This window comes from Vigna umbellata, chromosome 1 (genome assembly GCF_029865625.1).
Source record: "Vigna umbellata cultivar VRB3 chromosome 1, Vumbellata_1.0, whole genome shotgun sequence".
Taxonomy (NCBI): Eukaryota; Viridiplantae; Streptophyta; class Magnoliopsida; order Fabales; family Fabaceae; genus Vigna; species Vigna umbellata.
Window position 1 is genome coordinate 97448934 of NC_142165.1, and position 22798 is coordinate 97471731.

General features: G+C 30.2%; 1 protein-coding gene and 1 long non-coding RNA gene across 2 annotated transcripts; both read right to left on the minus strand.

The window, feature by feature from the left end:
• Window positions 1–1839: 1839 nt before the first annotated feature.
• LOC148206936 (E3 ubiquitin-protein ligase SIS3-like) lies at window positions 1840–8338 on the minus strand. Its single transcript, XM_088104993.1, has 10 exons — window positions 8043–8338; window positions 7916–7954; window positions 7652–7718; window positions 7482–7555; window positions 5433–5571; window positions 5261–5352; window positions 4993–5058; window positions 3519–3638; window positions 2785–2898; window positions 1840–2601 (listed from the first exon to the last, which is right to left on the minus strand). Exons 6-10 carry the CDS (start codon window positions 5273–5275, stop codon window positions 2194–2196), a joined length of 723 nt encoding a protein of 240 aa, XP_087961119.1. The 5' UTR covers window positions 5276–5352; window positions 5433–5571; window positions 7482–7555; window positions 7652–7718; window positions 7916–7954; window positions 8043–8338; the 3' UTR covers window positions 1840–2193.
• Window positions 8339–15685: 7347 nt separating this feature from the next.
• On the minus strand, window positions 15686–17028 carry LOC148206937 (uncharacterized). The gene is made up of 3 exons (XR_015786633.1): window positions 16511–17028; window positions 16222–16438; window positions 15686–16141 (listed from the first exon to the last, which is right to left on the minus strand). It is a non-coding gene; the product is annotated as an uncharacterized LOC148206937 (long non-coding RNA).
• Window positions 17029–22798: the final 5770 nt, after the last annotated feature.

The window sequence follows — 22798 nt, forward strand, 5'->3', positions numbered from 1 at the left end:
ATATCAAACGTGTTTTATGCTAATATTTGAGTTGTATACATTGTTTGACACTTTCTCGCTTCAATATATACTAGAAAACACGTTTAACATGTTAAAATAATTTAACGTAATTAAATTAAAAAAACTATATTAATTCATATTTATAAGTTTAGAAATCAAAATATGTCAAAGTTTTGGAAATACACAAATTTCAATTTCATATCAAAATTTAGAGACTAAAAATATATTTAACCCTTAAAAGAAATACAAAATATTCATATTATATATATATATATATATATATATATATATATATATATATATATATTGTATTTGTACCGTACGATTGTTCGATCAGTCATGGACCGAACAGTCGACCATCTAACAACAAAGCGACCGGAGAAACTAATCGATTGGACCATAAACCAGATTAGTTATCTGAAGTAATTAGGTTAACCTTAATTCAAGTTATCATGAGCCGTAATTGGACCAGCTCTAATCAGAAGTCCATTACGAAATTTATAAATACAAATCTAATATTAAGGTAGTTGGTTATTTTTTACTACGCATTAACTGTTAAATTGTCTAGACAAATATTAACTTGAGCGTTAGTGTTTCCTGCAGATCTTCGATCGACCCAAACAACATTATAGAAAATTAAGAACAAAAACGGTGACCTAAATTTGGAGTGAAAAATAAATTATGTGATAACCTCAATCTTACAAATCGAAAGAGTATTATATATATATCAAACTTAATTTATGGAGATCAAAATTTCATTAATTAGTTATCTTATAATCATCAAGAATTGTTTATAAAAAAGTTATGTAGATTTATCCTTTATAACATGTATTGTTGTACAATACGTATAATTATATTTATCTTTATCTTATGTTTTGAACGGGGCGTTTGAATCTAGAGTAGAATCATGTGTCCTAAATGGACTTTGGAAAGTTGAACTTTGATATACATTAATTTAAGTGAACTTATGAGTGATTCCGATCGTCTGGCATCTTATTATAACTGAACTTTCTTAAAAAGGCCAAAACACTGTAAAGAAAAAGTGGCACTTAAGTACTTTGACAACTGAGTAAAGATTTTACTGAAGCAACAACAAAAAATATTAAATGTTTGCATTACTACAACAATGACTTTAATGAAACTAATAATAATTTGATATTGATTGGAGTTTCCAGAGATCTCTGGTCTCTTAAGAGCAATAATTTTTATATTTTGATAGAACATGATAACTAACTTTATTCCATGTTTATATATAATCACATTTACACAAAAATATTAGAAGTCTTATACCTTAATTTTGACTTTAATCATCACTTATAGTTTGAGCTAATTCATTATTTAGCCTCACCAACTTTGGAAATTGGGCTTTAGTCCAAAATAACTACCTACCAGCCTACCTACACACAACTATCAAAATTCATAACAGCCATTATTAGATTTTCGTGCTAAAACAAAAAGAGACTTGGCATGTTTAGCCAATTTTACCTCCAACAAATATTTTAGGATGACAATTTTGAAACATTAAGAGATCACCCGTAAACTCGAAATAAAAAGTTCCCAGTCAGATATTGGGATCTCAAAGGGAAAAAGAAGCTTCCCTAATGCAAAAGCATGTCCCACATTCACAAATGTTCATTGATTCAATGAAACAGTCATTCTTACAGAGGACAAGTTTATTCCAAAAAAAGGAATTTTGGCACATTTGTGACAAAATAAATTCTTAAAATACATACACTTCACAATTTCATTACAACTAAAATTTGCAAGTACTCCTAAACAACTGTTTTTGGAGTTTGCCAACAAACATCCACGTTTTTTAGTTAGAATACGTTAACAAAATACAACTAACAATTATCTCAATATACTCACTGTAATTTGCTAACATATTCAGATTAAAAACAATAAAATGTACGTTAGCAAAATCATTAAAATATACTTTTTTTCTTTACAAATTACTAAACATGAAAGAAAACTACACATTTGCTGCTCTAATCTATGTTAGGCAAAATCGTATATTTTGATTTGTCCTACAACTCCATGTCGCCCCGACACGAGGCTGACCCAATTCTTTATGGATCAAACGTGAAATTTCTTGTTAGAATGTGGACCATTTTAACACGGACCGGATTTGAATATGCATTCTTCACCTTCTCTAGAACGGGTTAGAAATATAACAGGAATTCAAAAGCAAACCTAACTTTGTGCAGAGGAAAGTCTTACAGTGACAGGCACGCATTCGACAGAAGAGACGTGGTCTCCAGATGATGTATTGTGAGTCACAATTGATACAAAACCGTTCTCAACATTGTCCAGAGAATTATCTATGTCACCAACAGGGCCAGCAATTTCAGCACGGACAGGACGCAGAAGACCCTGCAATCTTAACCGGTAACTTTGAGTAGATGGTTGGCCTCTCACATAACTGGTTGTTGTCACAACGCTTGCTGAAGATCGCTCAGGCTCTGCTGGGAGATTGGATAGTGCACTAAGATCAAGGTTTGGAAATACTGAGCAACGACACCGAGGACATTTCACATTCAGCCTAAGCCACTCATCAATGCATTCAACATGAAAATTGTGAGCACAAGGCAAGCCTCGAACCTGCATTAAAGTTTGAAACTAATTTTTAGTTGTTTTTTACAATACACTTTGCATCTCAACTTTATTAAAAATGTAAGGATCAAAGCATTCAATAGGTTATACAAGGAGAGCATTTTGCAGTAATGGATAGCAAGAAGCAAAAGCTGTGACCTTCTTGCCTCCCTTGATTAGGAAAAGGTATACCTCATTCCCTACATAGAACTCTTCTAAGCAGATGGGACATTCACTGCAATCGGTAGGAACAGCCTTTAACCTGAACTTTGGGAGTTCCTGAATTAAAGCTTCAACTGCTTCTCTCTGCACCCAATCCAGAAAAGAAATCTAATTATCAGTAGTGAAACTAACAATATATATACCAAAAGAATCATTAAGAGATAAATGTTGGGCCTAAAACCCTGTTAGTGTATCAGAGAAGAAAGAAAGCTCCTAAATGTAATTAAGGGAGGAAGTCTAATAGAATGGGTTGTTATTACACATTGGGAGTTTGTTGGAACAGTTAGGCAAAGGAATAAATATACTGTTGTGAGAAGAGGGGAGGATCCTTGATTCTTTTGTAAATAGGAAAGGTTGTCCTGTGTTGAAGGAGACAAGCTCCTTCTGTAAGTGTTGTATGTTCTTCATCAATAATACTAAGAGTACCATCTTTGGGTTCTGATTTCCCAAACCCTGTTCTCTTTTCTTCTCTATTTCCCATTTTTTGCATGCTGTGAAAGAGGATTCCTAACTATATATATATATATATATATATATATATAATAGACACAGTAATAAATAACGTACACATTGTCCAAAAACATAAAAGAGATGGTAGGAGCCTAATACTCAAAAATTGAAGCCATATATTCCATTAACTAAAATGTGGCAAACTGACCGTTCTAATATGAAATTAGTAACACTATAGCATCAGTTGAAACTACCTGAGCTGGAGTTAGGTAAAGTCCTGGATGATATGCCGCAGCATCTTGCACCATGCCCCTTGTTTCTTGACCAGCAGCTTCGAATGCCCAATCAGGCACTCGGATCATGTCAACCAGAACCTAACAAAAAGAAAGGGGAAATTTTTACCATCTAATAATTGTGAAGTATGGATAATCCAAGAGTTACGTATATACATTTAGACTGCTAAGATATTACAACTCACATTCAATCAACCCAGTATATATAAATCTTTGAAATAAGAAGAAATAGAAATAGAAGAGTTGCAATACTTCTAGAAAGAACCCATCAATATAAGTACGAAAACTATTAATATTGTAGGCCGGTGATAAATTTTTGAACGATGAATCAAGAGGAAGTGGTTACTTTAAACTTGACATTTAGAGACAAATTTGAAAACAAATGATTTATACTTAAAATGGGAGTAAGACAAAGTATATGCATTGCAAATTTAGCTAGAGTAGATGACGCGAAAAAATAAAAAAAAGGTAGCAAAAGAGAATATGTTAAGATGGATGTGTGGCCACAAAAAAGATAATAGGAAATTGGTTAAGGTAGTTTGGACACACATAAAGGTCACTGGAAGCTCAGGTGAGGAGAGTAGTTAGCATGATTTCTACTCTTGTGATAAGGAGAGAGATCAAGCTCATAGAAGGAAGTTGCTAAGAGGGATCATCTTGGAAGTTTTGGTCTTTAACTGAGCAAAATGACACCTTGTAATAGTGAGATAAGGATTTTATTGGGAACTGGAAATCACACAACAGACATAGAGGATACTTAGTGTTCATTCTCTATTCATGATACCTACCAATACAATATTTTTGGGAGGGTAAAAAAAGAAAAATACCAATGAAATGGAAGAGAATATTACAACCACATGCAAATTCTGTTACCAGAGGAAGGGACTGTCTTGGTAACAGTGAGAATAAGAACACTGATATATACAGGAATAATTAACAGAACAACCAACCATAAAGCTGAACAGTAAAAAAAAGGACAATTCAATTAATAATCTGGAAAATGTACACAAAACAAAATAATCAAACATATCAGTAAGCAGTTTCCTATATGTAAATGCTAGATTCGCCTAACTTCATAATCAAACTATGACAAGGTTCACAATCAAAACACTACTAGAATTAGAACGAAGCAATATGGACTCCTACATTCAAGTGTTTTTATTATAAAAGGTTGCATCAGATGATTAGCTAGCTTCAATGGTATGTCAGATTACATGCTATTCCAAACTCAACAAATAAGTGATTGTGTCAACTACAAATTCAGGGTAAACTTAAACATATTCCCTAACTCCTTTTCCTTGCAAAGAGGAAAAACACAAGGAAATTTTTTCCTAGGTTATTCAGATTGTGTAGAAACACTCGTATTTGGTGCCAAACACCGGTATCCTCAACAGACATAGCTAACGTAGTAACATATGCTGAGTAAGAAGCATACCCCATATTCAGATACAGGGATACCCTGTTGAGCACGCAGTAGATGTGCTTGTCTTCGTGTCAACCACTGCAAAAGAGTTAAGCAAACCACAATGAGAACAGTGACTAACCTAAATATGAAACAATGAAGGACAATAGTAGTTTTCAGATATTTCTTGTTCATGGGTTGTTCAGAATAGCAGCAGTAGAACAAGCAGAACGAAAAGACTTTGAACACAAACAAACCATCAAAACATAAAATGAGAAGAGTAGCAATAGAACACTACCACCTTTCCCAGAGACATGCAGCAATGCAGAGGAGTCCACAGTAACTAAAAAGTAACCAGATGAGAAAGCCCCATTTTTGACCATCTTCAGGCAACTGCAGGTAAATTATTTGCATTATGTATCACGAGCTTGTTAACAAGAGTACAGGGAAGATTAAACAAGAATAAAACATACACAGTTCTTTGCACTGCTGAACCACAGGGTACCAATTACAGTCCAAGCCCACAGAAATGGATAGAGAAGCAACACAAGGATTGAAAGGACAACTACTCTTCCACAGAAACGAGCATATCTCTGCTGCCACCCAAAATCTCTAGAAACATACAAGGGGGAGCAGCCATAACAGCACAATGGAATTAGAACCGAAATTTGATGAATTAAAACATCAGTTGACTTCGTTTCTTAGATACAACACAAAAACTCAGAACCATTTTAATTGAGTTTGATAATATTATGAAATCAAAGTAAGTCACCAAAGCAAATGATCAAAATAATTTTGCTTTTGATAATATTGTCTTTCAAGATTTAACATTTTAGTTTTGGCATGTGAACTTGGGAATGTAACATTCTTATGTTTGTTATGAGTTTTAAAAATGTATTCCCAAGTATTGTTCATGCCTGGGAAAGTAACAATACCTCCTTTTACATTATTTTTACTCGTATGGAGAAGGATGAGAAAGTTAAATAATTTGCATAGCAATATGGGATGTTATTTGCTAACTCAGCTATAAATTCTATTTCCACTCTTATTCTTTATTATAATCATTTTGAATGTTAAAACTATTCCTAAAATATTAAGTTTAATAAAGTGTATTTTTTAAATGTACCCAGGAAAATCATTCCTGGTCATAATATTCTTGAGAATGAAATCTTTGGGAATGTGAGACTTGGTTGGACGAATTTCTCCATAATGACTTCTACAAGAGAAAAATAAGAAAAAAATAAAATTGACTTTTCCATAAGTTAAAAGTAGCATATGCATAAGTCAAATTGTAGAAACTATCTCATAATTTTTCCAATTTTTATTTTATCTTTCGTATAAGCTAATTTTAACTTTGTAGAAGTCAATATCATTTTTTTTTCTTCTAGAGATCGTTATAAAGAAGCTCATTCAAACAAACTCATATATTTAAATAAAAACCGCACAAGAAATTAAGTGGAAAACAAACCCAGGAAACTTCATTTTCCATTACAGATGAAAATAAACTTTCATAAAACCACAGGACATTAATACTTTCCACCCATAAACTTTTAAGTCCTTGCGCGAGTCTCACAAAACAATACTATGAGACATCATTATACAGTTTGAACATCCTTTACAAAAGAGCAATATAAAACAAGATGGTGACCTACTGAACTGTTTTTCACCATCAATCCATCCATTTATGACCAAAATCAAGATATTTGTGTTTTTTGCATATGCAGGAAGCTTTCTAAGTTTTCTCAGCCTGCCTAAAACTTTTTTACTATTTTGAAAAGTTAAAACTTGATTTATTTTTACTGAAGTTACAAATTTTGGTACCCGTCATGTTCATTTTCATTTCATGCCAAACGGAAGTGTCTGCAAGGTGTTATAGTTGTATCCAGCCACGTACTTAACATGAAAAAGCCAAGAAACATCGTTTTTACTACAACACCATAATAGTGTGTCAACACTTGCCATTGATGGGTGTTGGTATCGAATGTGATTTAGTATAAACACATTTCAAACACCAAACTTGGCGACACCCTCAACAAGCAGTGTTGATGCTACATAGTCATGAGCACATTAGTTGCATTGCATGGATAGATTTCATCGACAACATCCACACGTTGTAAGTTGGCAATCAACATGCGTACAAGTATTTTAAGTTACGAGGCTGTAACAACACAGTTTCCAATGCATTACTTATTATTAACTAGAATTTATTGGAAATCACAAAATTTTGGATGAAACTCATTAATTAGGGAGTGAATAAACATTACTTCGGGAGTTTTAGTACATTTCGACCAATAAAAGGGTATTTGACGTTGTGATGTTATTGCATGCTTAGATATGGCAAAATTTAAATTACGAACTAAAAGAAACATACAAGAATGGTGAAATCCCCAACCTTATTAATCATACTCTGATTTCAAAAAGTATATTAACGCAATCAACCAATGTAGATGGAAGAAAACAGCTTATAATTTTTTATTAAATAGTCAATAGTGGCATTAGTGTTTATGGATGGAAGGTCTTACAAACCCATTCCCGCAGCAAGCCCGTTATCAACAAACATCAAGAGCCGGAAAACAAACACAGTAGTGTAGTCGACCTGAACACCAATAAAAGAAAGGAAAGGGGTCATCTATGAACAACCTTAGCCATATGAAAAAAATAGAAACATAGGGACCTTAAAAGGAAAGCTCACCACAATCCATATGTGCAACGGATAGGCACAAGAATGATACCGCTTCCAATTAATTGCGACAATAACTCTAGAAGTAGAGAGGTTAAAGAATACATACACACACATACAATTAACTTTTATGCCAGAACGGGTAAATTGAGTAGCATAAATTTAGTATTTCTGAAAACACTGATTCAGCTAAAGTTAGAAAGAATGATGAGGCGAATGGAAATGCAGAACAGCAGCAAAATTAGGTAAATCGAGAAAGTGCTTGTGAAAGGATACACACTGGTGGCGAGCATAGACAAAAAAAAGCCATCGTACCTGCAAGGAAGGAGTTACATTCAATCAGAATCGGAATAAAAGAGAAGCGATCTTGGAATTGAATCCAACAATAGTGAGGGAAGCCAACCACTTGAAGTCCACGCCTCTGATAGCCATGGGAATTGATAAAGGGAAACCCTAGAAGAGAGAAACGGGTGGTACTGAAGAATCGTGCTTAAGCAGCGTTAAAATGCATAAATCGAAGGCGGGTGGGAATCGGAATCAGAACGGAATGCATAAGAAGGTGAAGTTAGGGAAAAGATGAGAGTGAAGTGAAGGATGGGAAAAAGAGAATGACACAGTAAAAAATAAATAAATAGAAGTGTGTGGTTGTGTGAGAGGATGAACTAACAAAACAGGGTACCGCACCGCCAACGGCAAGTTGACTTATGCAAATTATATATTTTGTTTGTGTGAGCGACTTGTTGCACACTGCATTTCTTCCAGTTAAAAAGTGTCACTGTCCCCTGCTTCCAGAACCACACACCTTTACTTTCTTTCACTTTTCTTCGCTCTTCCTTTAGATTTCACCATTTTATCAACCAATTTCATGAATATATAATTATTTTGTTTTACATTTTATGATGTGTGCCATGTAAGATCAACTAATATGAAGAACTGTTTAGATTAATTCAAATAAAATATATATATATATATATAGATATATATATATATAGATAGATATATATATATATAGATATATATTGAATATTTTGTATAACGTAAAAAATGTTGGAGATAATGTTTAAAGAAAGTAGTTAGGGTTAAAATGTCATAACATATTAATGTAATGTCACTTAAGTCGTTGATATAGATGGTTATCATTGATTAATGTTCATTTTCTACGTCAGATTCTGTAGAAATTTCTATTGATAAAATATGCAAGGATTTCAATCAATAAAGTTACATTAAATAACTGTATAACTGTTGTAATTAAGAATGATCCTCCCTTTACCACTCATATTTTGTCTACACCTTCTCAATTTTTTTTAAATTATAAATTTACTCTTTTTACTTTTTACTTTTATTTTTTACTTTTTAAAATCCTAATTTCAATCCTCTTACATTTTTATTTTTCCTTTCACTCCTAGCAACAAGCCTCACTCCCTCTAGCGTCACTTTCTCTTTTTCTCTTAATTTTCACTTCCATTAACAACATTTTCCATTTTTTTAAATTCCACGATATTCACCGAAAACCTAGTGATCATCGAAGAGAAGTTCAGCTCCTGCGACCTAAAGAGTTTGGTTTACAACGATAAGAGTTATCTCTTAGTGGTTAAGAGTTTCAAGTTTAAGCATAAATTTTCAAGTTTAGTTATTTAAAGACAAGAAAGTAGGGAATGAATTTTTAGCATATTATATTATTGAATTATGATACTTCAAAATTCATCAGAAGTTATAAATGTTTTAAATTTATATCTGCATAATTTGCTTTTTCTGTTAAATTTTGTATTAACGGAAGTGAAAATGAAGAGAAAGAGAGAAAATGACACTGAGGGAGAGAGACGAGGGCTTGTTGCTGAGAGTGAAAGAAAAGTGTAAGTGATAGGGGATTGGATTGTGATTGGGATTAAGGTTTAAAAAATAAAAAGTAAAAAGAATAAATTTAGAATTTTAAAAAAATTAGGGAGGTGTAAGAGAAGATGAGGTGTGGAGGAAGCATGACTCTGTAATTAATTGGGTGGCTGTCAGCATATAGTCTTTGGGCCGTTTCTTCCTGAACCCCTTAATTTTCCCGCACCTCTTTACATTTTAAATTTTAATTTATTTTCCTTTATTTTGAAATATACCATTCGAAACATATAATTCAGAATGTAAAATTTTTATTTCAAATTATACGATGTAAAATGAAAAATAAAATATATTTCAGAATTTAGAACAAATTTTACTTTTATAATTGTACAATCTAAAATATATATTTTTATTTTAAATTTTAGATTGTATATTCTATAACATAAAAAGGATTGGAGATGAACGGAGGATTTGATGGAAGCAGAGAAAGGACTACGGTGGGGTGGAGAAAGAAGGAACCAACCAATGAAGGTTAAACTTGTTTTGAAATAACAACTTTGTTCCTACTATTGACATAACATTTTTTTACTAAAATAATTTTTTCTTTAAAAGTGTTTAATCAATCATACTAAAGTCCTTCTACATCGTTTTTTCTAAATAAATAAAACTACCTTTTTCAAACTATCAATTTATTATTATCTATATCTATATATACAAAAAAAAAAATCTTTTGATATATAATTCATATTCCTATTTTACTTGTTACAGTAATAATTATTGTTAAGTGGATTTTTAAGAATAATCTCTATTTTAAAATTTGTTGAATAAATTTATCACATATTCACTTTGTTTTTTTTTCATCGTTTGTAAAAATATATTTAATTTTGTTGACTAATAAAAATTTACTTGGATATTAAATTACTCAATTTACAAATATTAACGATCTATGTAATAGTACAAATATTTGAAGAATAATGCTAACGAGTGCTTTAAGGAAACTGTTTAAGGTATAATTAATGATCATTTATCACTACATTTATGTTGAAATCTGAAATAGTTAACTCACTAATTAAAATATGACATTGTTTAAGATATAACTAATGATCATTCATTCCACTACACTTACGTTGAAATATGAAATAATTAACTTTACTAACTAAAACAATATAAATTCATATAGCATATTTTCTCTAAAGACAATTTTTTTTTTTGGTTTTTTATTCCTACAGTCGTTTACTAAAAAAACAAACACTTTAAAATTTCTAACATCTTTACCAATACGCAAACAAAACTTGAATATTGTCTCTTAGTGAAAGCTTGAAAGGTGAAAGCTTAAAACACTTGAAAGGTACATTCTTCCATTTTGCAAAACACAATCTCTTTAAAATTTCCGGCCTTTTTCAAATTCTTTTGTGATGGAAAGATTCACTTTGTTTTATAGAAAAATTTCCATTTCTTCGTATTGCTTTCTACCACTTATTTAAATTAATTTTTCTTATTTACTTTTAATATGCGTGAATGATAAATGGGATATAAATTTTTATATGAATTTCGGGTGTGGGGTTGATATTATTGTCAAACACTTCTTTACATTTTCTTCTCGTCAGCTTATGTTATCTTGAATATATTTAGTCTAATTTTTTTATGTTATCGATGTTTGCAATCCAAACTGCATGAGGTGGGTATCTGTCAAAGACACTCTGAAGCTAAAGTCACTATTCTGATTGATTGGGTGTCACAATAAAATTTTAAATTCACAATAAATGCAATCATCTACCTTATATCTCAGACTTTATTTTTAGGTTTCGAGATGGATTTATGATTAACAGAGTTGTAATCTCGATCTAATACATAATAAGTAAAAATTACCAATAAACTTGATTAGATGTTATACTTAAGATGGCATAGTATTTAAGATCGCTCAACTATCTTATTCTCTAACTGGACAATTATTCGTACATCTGTACGGTAAAATATACATCAAATCAATGACAACTAGATATCATTTATAGATAAATTTTTCTTCCAAAGCAAAAACTACGTCAATGATTATTTAGGTCATGTGAGAATTAACTATCAACTTTTGTAAAAATAAAACTACATTATTAGTTATTCTTAACCAGATTTGCATGGCCCATACTTCAAAAATGTGGTTACAAGAGTTTCTTCTTCCACCTTTATATATTTCTCTGTCTTTTTAAAATATGAAAATTAAAAGTTATTTTCTTATTACATAATTTATAAATTTGTTGGGTTGTAAAAATAACTTTTGAATTATGTAATTTAGAAGAGAAAATGATTGAGATTTTTTTTTTAATTATTGTACCAGTAGGGACCAGACGCCAGATAGGCCGGACGTCTGCACTGGACCAAATACGTTCCTCTTTGGTTCGTCATCGAAGGTTCGACGCAACAAACTGGACGGCCAGGCGTCCGAGATCATGCGACCTTACCCCATCATCCGGATATACTAAAAGGCCGGCTGGACATGCCGTTTGCTACACATGCCGCTTATGGGGCTCGGCTCGTTCATAAGTCGAATCTCAGGAGACCGACCGACCATACCACTAATTAACCAGGTTTAAGGTAAGTTGAGGTTAAGAGCTATTGGGCTGAATTTGGGCCGTGATTAACTTTTCACTAATCCCAAGTCATAACGAAAACTATAAATACAGATCCAGGGTGAGTGGTAGATAGGTTGCATTTACTGCACATTTATTACTGTTCGATAGAAAAACACCATTGCTCTCAACTGACTTTGGCATCGGAGAATCTTTCGCAGGTCTCCCACCCGCGGATTGAGGAAGAAATTGAGGAGCAAGTACGGAGAACCGGACACACGAAGTACGACTGGAGGAGGACGTAGAGACATCGGACGACACAACCCTACACATCCGAAACAATTATACAATCCAAAAATTATTTATCATTCAAATTTCTTAACCTGAAATTCATATTTACCTTTCAGTTTGTATAATTTTGAAAGATTTTGTTTTTAAAAATAACTTTCAGATTATACAATAAAAAGTCATTTTTTACTTCTTAATTCTGCAATTCGAAAAGAGAAAAATTATAATTGTTTAAATTTGGAGGTGTCGAAAGAAATAGACGGAGGTGGAGCGGTCTCTCTATCAATTTAAGGTCTTTCTGTTCGTTTTCTTCTATCTTCTCCTGAGCTTCTACTCTCTTTCTTTTTTTTCTTTATTATTCTTCCTCGAGATCTGATTTCAATTCCCATTTTATATTATATTTTGTTTACTGGTGATTTTATTCAGTAAAAATTGTCTTTCAAATTTATTAAAATGATCAAATTGATTAAAATTTTTATTTGGGTTAGCTTTAAGTCTTCTAGCATGGATAACACTCTTTCATTATAATTTGATTTAGTTCATGGTTTAATATATAATAATTTCTTTATCAATTATAGTTCCTACTAAAAATTTAACTCATAAACTTAGTTTTGATATTAATTATAGTAGATAGTTAAAATATATAAGGCTCAAATATAAAAAAAAAAAAACTATAACTTGGTCAATCTGATTTATGCATAGGAATGTTTCTTTCTTATATCACCCCACATTTTCCCTCAGCACCCTCACATTTTCTAAACATTTCAAAACTATTATTTACATTTTAAAAAATTTTACACTCTACTTTTTTTTTCAACGAATTTCGAATTTCGTTGAAGAAAAAAATCTTCAATAAATTTCAAAATCTGTTAAAAAATTCTTAAAGTCTTTAAAGAATTTCAAAATTTGTTAAAGATTTCGAAAAATCTTTTAATAAATTTTAAAATTTGTTAAAAAGAATTTTCTATTCGACAAATTTTGAAATCTAGAATTTTTTTCTTTCAATTGTTTTAACAGATTTTAAAATCTATCGAAAAAGGTTATTTTTTGAATGTGAGAGTATAGAAAAAAAAATGTGGGATGATGCAAGGGAAAACACTTTAGAGAAAAAATGGGTGATAGCAACCCATCATTGGTCCACAAAAAAACATAATGGACTATGTCGTGTGGTGACAAAGTAAGATGAGAATATTAACCTATTACCCAGAATTTTATAAAAAACTTTGTTTTCTTAACCTTTTGTATTTTATTTTTCAAATTTTGTTTTATTTATTTATATTTTTTGAAACACTCTTAATCTTATAAATATTTTTAAAATTTTTAATTTATTAATCAATCTCTCTAATGAAAAATATTTAAATAATTATTATCTTTGCATTATTTAGATTACAGTACTATTACACGATAAAAAAACTTGATTGGAACTTAAATAATATGATAAAAAGTTAAGATTTTATATATTATATTTTTTAATATTATATATTATTTGTATGGAGTTTGTCATCTTCACCTTTAAGGTGTCATTCTTTAATAATTTTTTTTTATCTCCCATAAACATCTTTTGAGAAAGAAACATATGATTGAACATGATTGAAAACATGACTTGGAAGGTAATCCCAATTGTTGATATTATTTGTCCCTGTATGTTTTATTATAGTAATTAAAAAACTGTTATAATTCATGTGATTATAACATTGTGATATTTCACCAAAAAAAAATTGTAATGATAGAGAATAATTTTTTTACTAACTCTATTTCTAGATAAAATAAACATATAAAGAAAGATAATTTATGTGATAAAAAGATTATATTATATTATTTAATTTAAAAATTACAAATACATTTTACGAAAAACAATTTTTTTTTGCAGTTAAACAGATTTAATATAAATAAATAATAATAATTTAATATAATTAAATATTTGAAATTGAAACTAAATATCATTAATTTTAATATGAAATTTAAAGTACAAAAAAACTGTAATTGTTTTTGTTTCTTTTCAGTTTTTATTAGTATTATTTATTTACGTTCTGCCTGTGCATATACGGTAGTTTCTTCAGAGTGAAACTTAACCTGTCGTTCATGTTGTTGAATTCCGTTGGTGTTTCTAGGTTTCCAATTTTTTCCCTCTGTTTTAATGAAGTGTATCTTTGGGTGTATTATCTAACATGCATTTCACTCTTATTTAATGTGAAGATGTGTGATTTTCACCCTATATTACACTGTATTTGAATTGCAATTTTGATTGTTTGTTTCTCTTTGTTTATGAATATTTTTCTCATATTTTCAACCTGAAAAATGAATGTTAAAAGAAAAGTAGCAACAAATATCTAAAAAAAACATGGGAGAAGTAAGAAATAACTGTAAGTAAATGTTGAAACTGATAAATAAGATAAAGAAAACGAAATCAATTAATGAATGGATAAAAAAGTGAATAGAATTGAAACTGTGGAGACCATTTTAACAATAAATTTTATCTTTAAAAAATCAATTAAGAATTATATTAAAAAATAAATGTACACATATCTTCTTTTATATAGACAAAATTATCCAAATTTAAAAAAGACAAGATTATATAGATAGATATAAAAAAAAGACAAATAGATAGGGAGATAAAGAAAGAAATCTCTTCAATATAATATGATAGGCACTATTTGACATGTATTAGAAAATCACATGTCTTTTTATTAATTGAATTAAGTGAAAGAAGATAACAACCACATGTTAATTTATAAAATGAAATGGTTGCAATCACCTTTTATTATTTCTTTTAAAAAAAGAATGTTATAATATTAAATTTATATAAAGTTATTAAAAAAATAGCTAAAAGAGAGATGTTTGAAAGAAATATAGAAGACTAAAATAATCTTTGTTTTCATTCTGTTTTTTTTTTTCACTTTAGTTGGTGTAAGACAATGGAGCTGTAATAAAATGGGTAAGTAGCAGCCCCGGATAACAACAAAGACTTAAAACGATTTTAGGTCCGTAATATAAACTACTATTCTTTTAAAGGGAGAAATATATTAGTTAATTTTACTTAAATAAGTTGGTTTATGTAGCTATTGTGTCTCTTCAATTTTTGGAAAATGTGTGTTAGAAGAACATAATTTATTGCTTTGTCGCAGCAAGAAAATAATCCATCTTTCAATAAAGTAAATTGTGGAAAACATGTAGTACTACGATTCTGTAGGTGGCCCAGTCCGTAAGTGGCCCAGTCCGTAGGCGGCCCACCAAAACATGCCGACAGTCATCATTACTGAATGAGTTGAAAATCTTGTTAATTGTTATAATTTTGGTTTAATCTCTCGTTTGTTCTCGTATTTGTGTGACAATATCAAATGAATCATATTTTTTTTGTCTTCATAAATTTGTAAAAACGAGTCAATTAAACGGTTAAGTGGTCACTAACAACGTCTAATTGTGACAACCTTGACATGCATTGTTTCATTATGTAGAACTTTTATTTAAATTGACGAAATTAAAAAAGAAATTAGAGATTTGGAAACCACTGCTCTGTTTGTCTCTGGGTTATCACCATTTGCAACATGTCGGTGCCATCAACTACACTGAACACGACGGTTTGACCTTTTCACACACAAGAGAGAGGTTTCGCTGTCCCTCCACCGTCACGAACAAGGCTAGTTGGCCTTGGTGCCAACACTTTATTTTCCTTCTGATGAAGTGCAGGTTGGGGAATATCAGGTGCATACAAGGTTAATTTAGTTGTCTTGCCAACCTCTGGATTTAACAATATCATATCATATATTGCTACTGTAGGATCTTCAATTATTTTTCCCTTTCTCTCTTCAGATCTCCAAGACCAAGTCTGCAGTATAATTAAAAGTCTCAGTCATTATATATGTATATTTGAGAAGTAATTATTGGTATTTGTAATTGCACACTTACAATAGACATCTATTTTGATCCAGTGCTCTTTATTGTCAGATGAATCTGATTTAGAGATCATAATCATGATTATGTGACAAATACGCAACTTGTCCCATATATGCCAATATAAGCGCAGGATATACCAGAAAGGTGAATGCAGAACCTGAAGCACAGGAACGACAGAGTTGAACCTGAAGCACTTCCCAAGCGAACAGAAAGGCAGATGCACCTTAAACTAGAACACACATCCCATCATAGTCAATGCCAATCTAATTTAGTGACTCAGATATTAATAGAGCACATATACCTTTGACACCAAAAGAGCAGCAAGTTGCCTTTGATGTTGATCAAACTCCTCATCTTCATGCAAACTTTCTCTGTTCCACACGCATAATAAACAAATAGTTAAATCCTCTACATTTCCACTTCTAACCACGCACACCAAATATTCAATTCAAGCAAACAACAACAAACCAAACAATTTAGATCACTGAGCAAAATAAGGACCATAAACATTAAAAATAAAGTCTACAAATTGCAGCACTAAGAAGATGCAGCTAAACCCTTCCTATACAAGCCACGCTTTCAAGACCACGTTCACTCATGGATTTTATCACTATATGTGGAAAGGGTGGCAAAAACATTAAACATCAACCAAAAGAAGACATGTCCATCAGTGATTTAAAAAAAAAAGTTAAAAGAAAATTAAAAGAGTTTGAGTAGTAGAAGTTATAAATGCAATAATATACAAGGGAATGTAAAAGGTAACAATTCAAGGTGTTCTTTAATCAAACTTCTCCAAATTCTAGTCTTCGCAAGACTCCGATGTAAGAAACATCGAAGAAAAAAACCCTTATTCCATGGTCATGGCTTCCAACGAAGCTTCACCTATTCACTCTTTCTTAACTTTTCCAAAAGAATTTTTTTTTTAAAATAAAATAATAATAATATTTATAAATATTATATTTACCATCTCCTTCCGTCCCTCCCTTGTATTCGTTACACTGCTTCACTGTATTTACTTTTAGGTAACAATGATTGCAAATTGGACACATTTGGTACTTCTTGAGGCTCTAACCCTATCCTAGTTTTAGTCTATTAGATATAGTACCATTCAAGAAAGAAAAAAAAAATTCGCAGTGAGAAATTCATAAGTATTCAATTTTTGGTTAAAACCTATATTTAATTATAAAACAAATGATGATAAATCTGATAATGGCTTGGGTTTTTCAATGGCAGCAGTAGCAACAACAGCTTGGAGACCAAAAACACTTAGTTTGCGGAGGGATCCACAAGCGATGGAGCCGAGTCGGTCACTCCGTTAGGCTTTTTCCAAATAACATCCAGAAGAATGGGCGGTGGTTTCCAAATCTCTCATTCACTTTTCAATTTTGACATGTCATAATTCTTTTATTTAAATAAAAATTACACGTAATGAAACACATAAACACTTCATCACAATTAGACGCCGTTAGTGAAAACTTAATGGTGAAGGCTTAATTGGCTCATTTTTACAAGTTTATAGACCCGATTGAGACTAAAAAAAATGATGACCCACTTGAGATTGCCACACAAATACGAGGACCAAACGAGGGTTTAAACCTATAATTTTATTCTTAATATATAAATATAAAGGAAATATGTTTATATATATATTCAAATTTATTATCTAAGTAATTATTTTTTAAACTAAAATAATGTAGAGATTTAAAATGATATTTTAAAAGTGATAATTTAAAAATAAAAAGATTAAATTATTTTAATATTAAAAGGTTCTAATATAAATAGTTTTGTTATAAATGAATTTTTTATTTTTAAAATACATATTCAATCCTTTTTCTATAGTTCTTTGACTTTTTTCTAGGGTACTTTCAACTCGTTTGATTTAAGAACAAAGACCATAAGGTTGATTCTTGCGGCGATCTTTTCAATTTGAAGCAATCAACTTCTTTTTTTTTAAGTTGATTTTCAACCCCTTTTTTGGCATGTTTTTGTTAATTGTTGTATGTAAACCTTTTTTCACTTACAACATTTTTTTAGTCGTCTATGTTAATAAGTGATTTTAATGGAGTGTCCTATTTTTTTGTAAGTTGATTTTCAACCCCTTTTTTGGCATGTTTTTGTTAATTGTTGTATGTAAACCTTTTTTCACTTACAACATTTTTTTAGTCGTCGATATAAGTCTATGTTAATAAGTGATTTTAATGGAGTGTCCTATTTGTATTTGTGTTATTCTTAGGTATAGATAAGACATTCTATAAGTTGGAAGATATTTGAGATTTCTTAGACCAAGTTCATCTCCACATCTCAGTAAGGGAAACTAATTACACTGTTTTTATAAGCTATAGATACTTTGAAATTTTTGATTATATAAATGTACGGTGAATTGATTGAATTATTGATCTGTTGGTATGTATGATTTGTTGAAATTATGGTTTGAATGATCTATTGAAATTATGGTTTAAATGTTTGATCCTTGAATCTTGTTGGTTTGGACTTTGCTTTGTGAGTTTAAAAGATTTATAATATGGACAATTGTCAAGTGGTACAAGTTTTCATGTTTAAAACTATTTTGAAACAAATTCATTGAGAAATGAATAGCATTTTGATCAATTAAACAAATATAAGTTTCTTTAAGATCAGAAAATACAAGTGTTGATAGTTGGTATAGTGCTGAACGAAACTAGGGTGTCATTGGTGGCCTATTTTTGCGAATGGTTTAACATTAAGCGATGTTAGGATGTTGCTAAGCATCATTCTTGTACTGTAGGTCTGGATCATTTTCACTCAAGGACGCCGAGAGTCAAAAAGTATCACTAAGTGCACCTTTTTACAAGAAGAGTGGCGATGATCGCCATGACTGACGCTGTGTGTCATCTTTTGCGAGAGGTCTAGTGTTGGGTACCACCTCTGAGCATCAATGTGTATGTTTAGATTTGTTTTCTTCTTTGACTATTTGAGATAGGTTTGTAATGGACTTTATGTATGTTTATGAGTATTATGATGACTTATTAAGGTGATGATATTTGTGTGGATATGCGTGATGATGATGCTCAAAGAATTTCACAAAGAAATTATTTTGTAATGAGGATGATCTTAGTGTATGCATTGACATAAGAGGATCAGAAAGAAGGTATCCTGATCTCTGATAATTATTCATACTCAAATAGAGTATAATGAGTTATGTGGTGAGAGTCACACGATGTCCTAGTTTATGGACAATGTTTGGTCCTTGACGTGAAAAGAGACTAATATTGTAAGTGTCATCATAATAACCTTTTGTTTATAATTCTACAAAACATAAATAACCTCTTGTGAATATAATATATTTAAATAAAAAAATATGAGATAAATTTAACTCATGACTTGATCATTTATTTAAGTGTGTTTGACTATAAAGTTTTATGTATTAAATCACTGATATAAAAAGAGCTTTCAACGTCTCCAATTGTATACGGGTAGTAAATTTTCATCTTAAAAAAGGTATGCTAATATATTTTAAAATATTTTATGTAAATTGACATCGAATCGTCTTTCGATAATTTTTTTTAATATTAATTGTAGGTCAAACAAATTTTAAATAACATTAAGCTATCTCAGATGAAAAATTAAGGTTTGGTGGGAAGTGAATATATGTCAATTATCTTTTTAAAATTTTAATAAACAATGTCAATTTTTATTTTCCTCTTTTTATTTGTGTGAAACCTCCTACCAAAATATAAAAACGACTTAAAACTCGTAGAAGCAAGTTTTTCAGTTTATTTTACTCTATCTTGATATTGTGATACTTGTTTGATCTCAAACTTTCATTTTTCCTTATTGTATTTTACAAGGTTGGTATTTTTATCTATCAAAGGTTGCATCTCATGTTATTAAAATTGATTTTTCTCATTTTCTCCTCTCTTTTAGCATGACTTATATGATTTTGATTTTGTAAAATTCACAAAAAATAATTAGAAAATTATTTTTAACTCAATTTCTGTGTGCATATTTAAATGTAAAATATTTACATTTAACTTATTGGTCACAAATTTTTAAAGTTGTCAAGATTTGATGGTTAAAAACTTTAAATGGTCATAAGTTTTGTTATGAACCTCAAATGGAAACACTCCAAAAATAAAAGTTGTTTGAAATGAATGACGAATGCATTAACCAAACCTTAAAGGGCACTAGAGGTCTAGAATTTTAAATTTTTTTATCATTTACAGTATTTTTTTTTGTAGTAGTTTTTACCCATTTTCCATACTCTACAACTTTATTTGAGATACACATAATACTTAGAAATTTATGAAAATTTTTATGGTATATTATTGTATTATATATTGATTTCTAATGCTTTTAGAAGACATAAATTTTGGCATAAAATTAAAATAAAAAATACTTAAAATTTACCTTTGTTGTCTCTACAACAAACATAAATTAATGTCTATTATGCAACACACTTTAATTTACTATGTTCTAAGGATAATAGATATAACTTTAAGTCTTCCATTACAACGTGTGACCTTTAACATACACAAAAAGCTTAAAATAACACACATAAAATGTTTTTTTGTGTGTTAGTGAATTGTAATGTTTAATTGACTAAGACTACCTTGAGTTTCTATTTAGTTTCTATTTAGTTGCTGGAGATTATTTCAAGTTCTTATTTTTACACTAATTAAATTAATATTATCTTGCCCATACATTTAAGATGAACTTAACACATTATTAGTTTCTTGACTACTTATATGCGTGTGTTTGCTTTAAACTTGTTATATATTAACTTATCATGTGTAGTTGACTAAGATTATCTTCGGTTTCTATTTAGTTGGTTCAAATGATTTCAAGTTCTTATTTTTGTACTTCTCCCTCGATTAAATGAGGAATAAGTGAAGAATGGTTTTAGAAATAAAATTTCACCTATTTTCTTTGGCTAAAACTATGCTGAATTTATATTTGTGTACTACTTTAGACTTAAAGAGATTTAAATGGAGGAAAAGTTTTCAAAATAACACTTATTTCTTTTCTTTGGTAGCAGTATGTCAACTTTATATCCACACATTGAACCCAAGCTTGAAATAGAAAAATGGGTGGGGGAATCAATATGATATCATTTTGAGATGCAAACTTGGTGTATGTAATAATGGCATTAAAGATGATTGAAAAAATTATGAGTTTTTACTCGTCGATTGTTAGATTAAAAGAATCCAACAACTCAAAAGCAATATAACTTCAATATTGTTATAATTTGGAGTTTAAAAATAGGATGTATGTTAAAATGGCTAAGGACTACTTTCTTGATTGTTAATTTCAAATATATTATGGTTTTCAACTTGTCCAAGACTTAGTAATTATGTCTTTAGTGAGTGATTCTAAAAAGATGTCAAGTTGATGGACATGTTTCTTTGATGTTAGGATGACATAAGCGAACATGAACTCAACTACAACTCGAGAGAAAATATGACTTGTATTATAGTAAATCACTTAACAAGATCACAAAGGAAGATTTTGAGGTGAAATTTGCTAAAAAGGAGTTTCCTTTGTTACTTGTAAATAAATGCGTAATGATGAGTGTTAAAGACTACTCTTCAAAGTATAAATAGTCATTGATGTTTCATGCATGTGCTAATGGAGTAGAAATACTTGAGAGCTTAATTGTGAACAATATCAAATTGGTTGATAGGTTTTATGGCACTAAAAAAGTTTGTCATGGTCAAGAGGATTCAAAAGAAAACTTCTTTCATATTACATTTGTCTGGTAAAGGTCATTCATGTTTATTTCTTTTCAACAAGTTTATGATGGTGGTGCTCCACATTCTTCTCTCTAATTGTGCAAGTGAAAGTGTTTATTAGATGATCAAACGAAGTCATCCTTTTTTTTTCTTGTTGCTAAAGAGCTTAGATAAGACATCAACACAAACACTTTATTTTTGACAAATGTGTTTGATATGGATTTCCATATTACTCACAAGCAGGTTAATAACTCAATGCTAATATTTCATTAATAAGGGGTCTCTAACCTAGAACTCCTCTGTCCAATTTCCAATAGTTAGTGTTAAATCACTTTGATATAAGAGTTTTGTAATGCCAATGCCTTTGTTGGAAGAACATTGACAATTAGTGTCTTATATTCAACCTAATTGTCAAACACTTGAAAATCATAATAAAATGATTCTTCAATCAATATGTTTCATATGTTGAAACTATTCATTTCTCATTTTAATACATATTTTGCATGTAATGCCTTGATCCTCTTCATTTGCTTGGGTCAAGCTTGTTAAGAAAGTTTACCAACTATTAAACTTTTATTTGCCTTATTAGTTCATATTTAAGACTTACTTTTGATGATTCAATAACCAATGAGATTATCTAACCTATAAGGTCAAGTTATTGTAAATTTGTTTTTACTTAATGCTTGATCTTCACAATTATTTAAGGTTTTGGAAATAAAGTCATAATCACGAGGCTTATATTAGGGTGAGTTTTACCAAAACAATAAGTTACTTATAAATTATTAGGTAACTTAATATATATATATATATTAATTAGTATAACATTTTTTTTATTACATAGTTTTTTTACTCTTACAATGGTTTGACTTATTTTGTAAAAT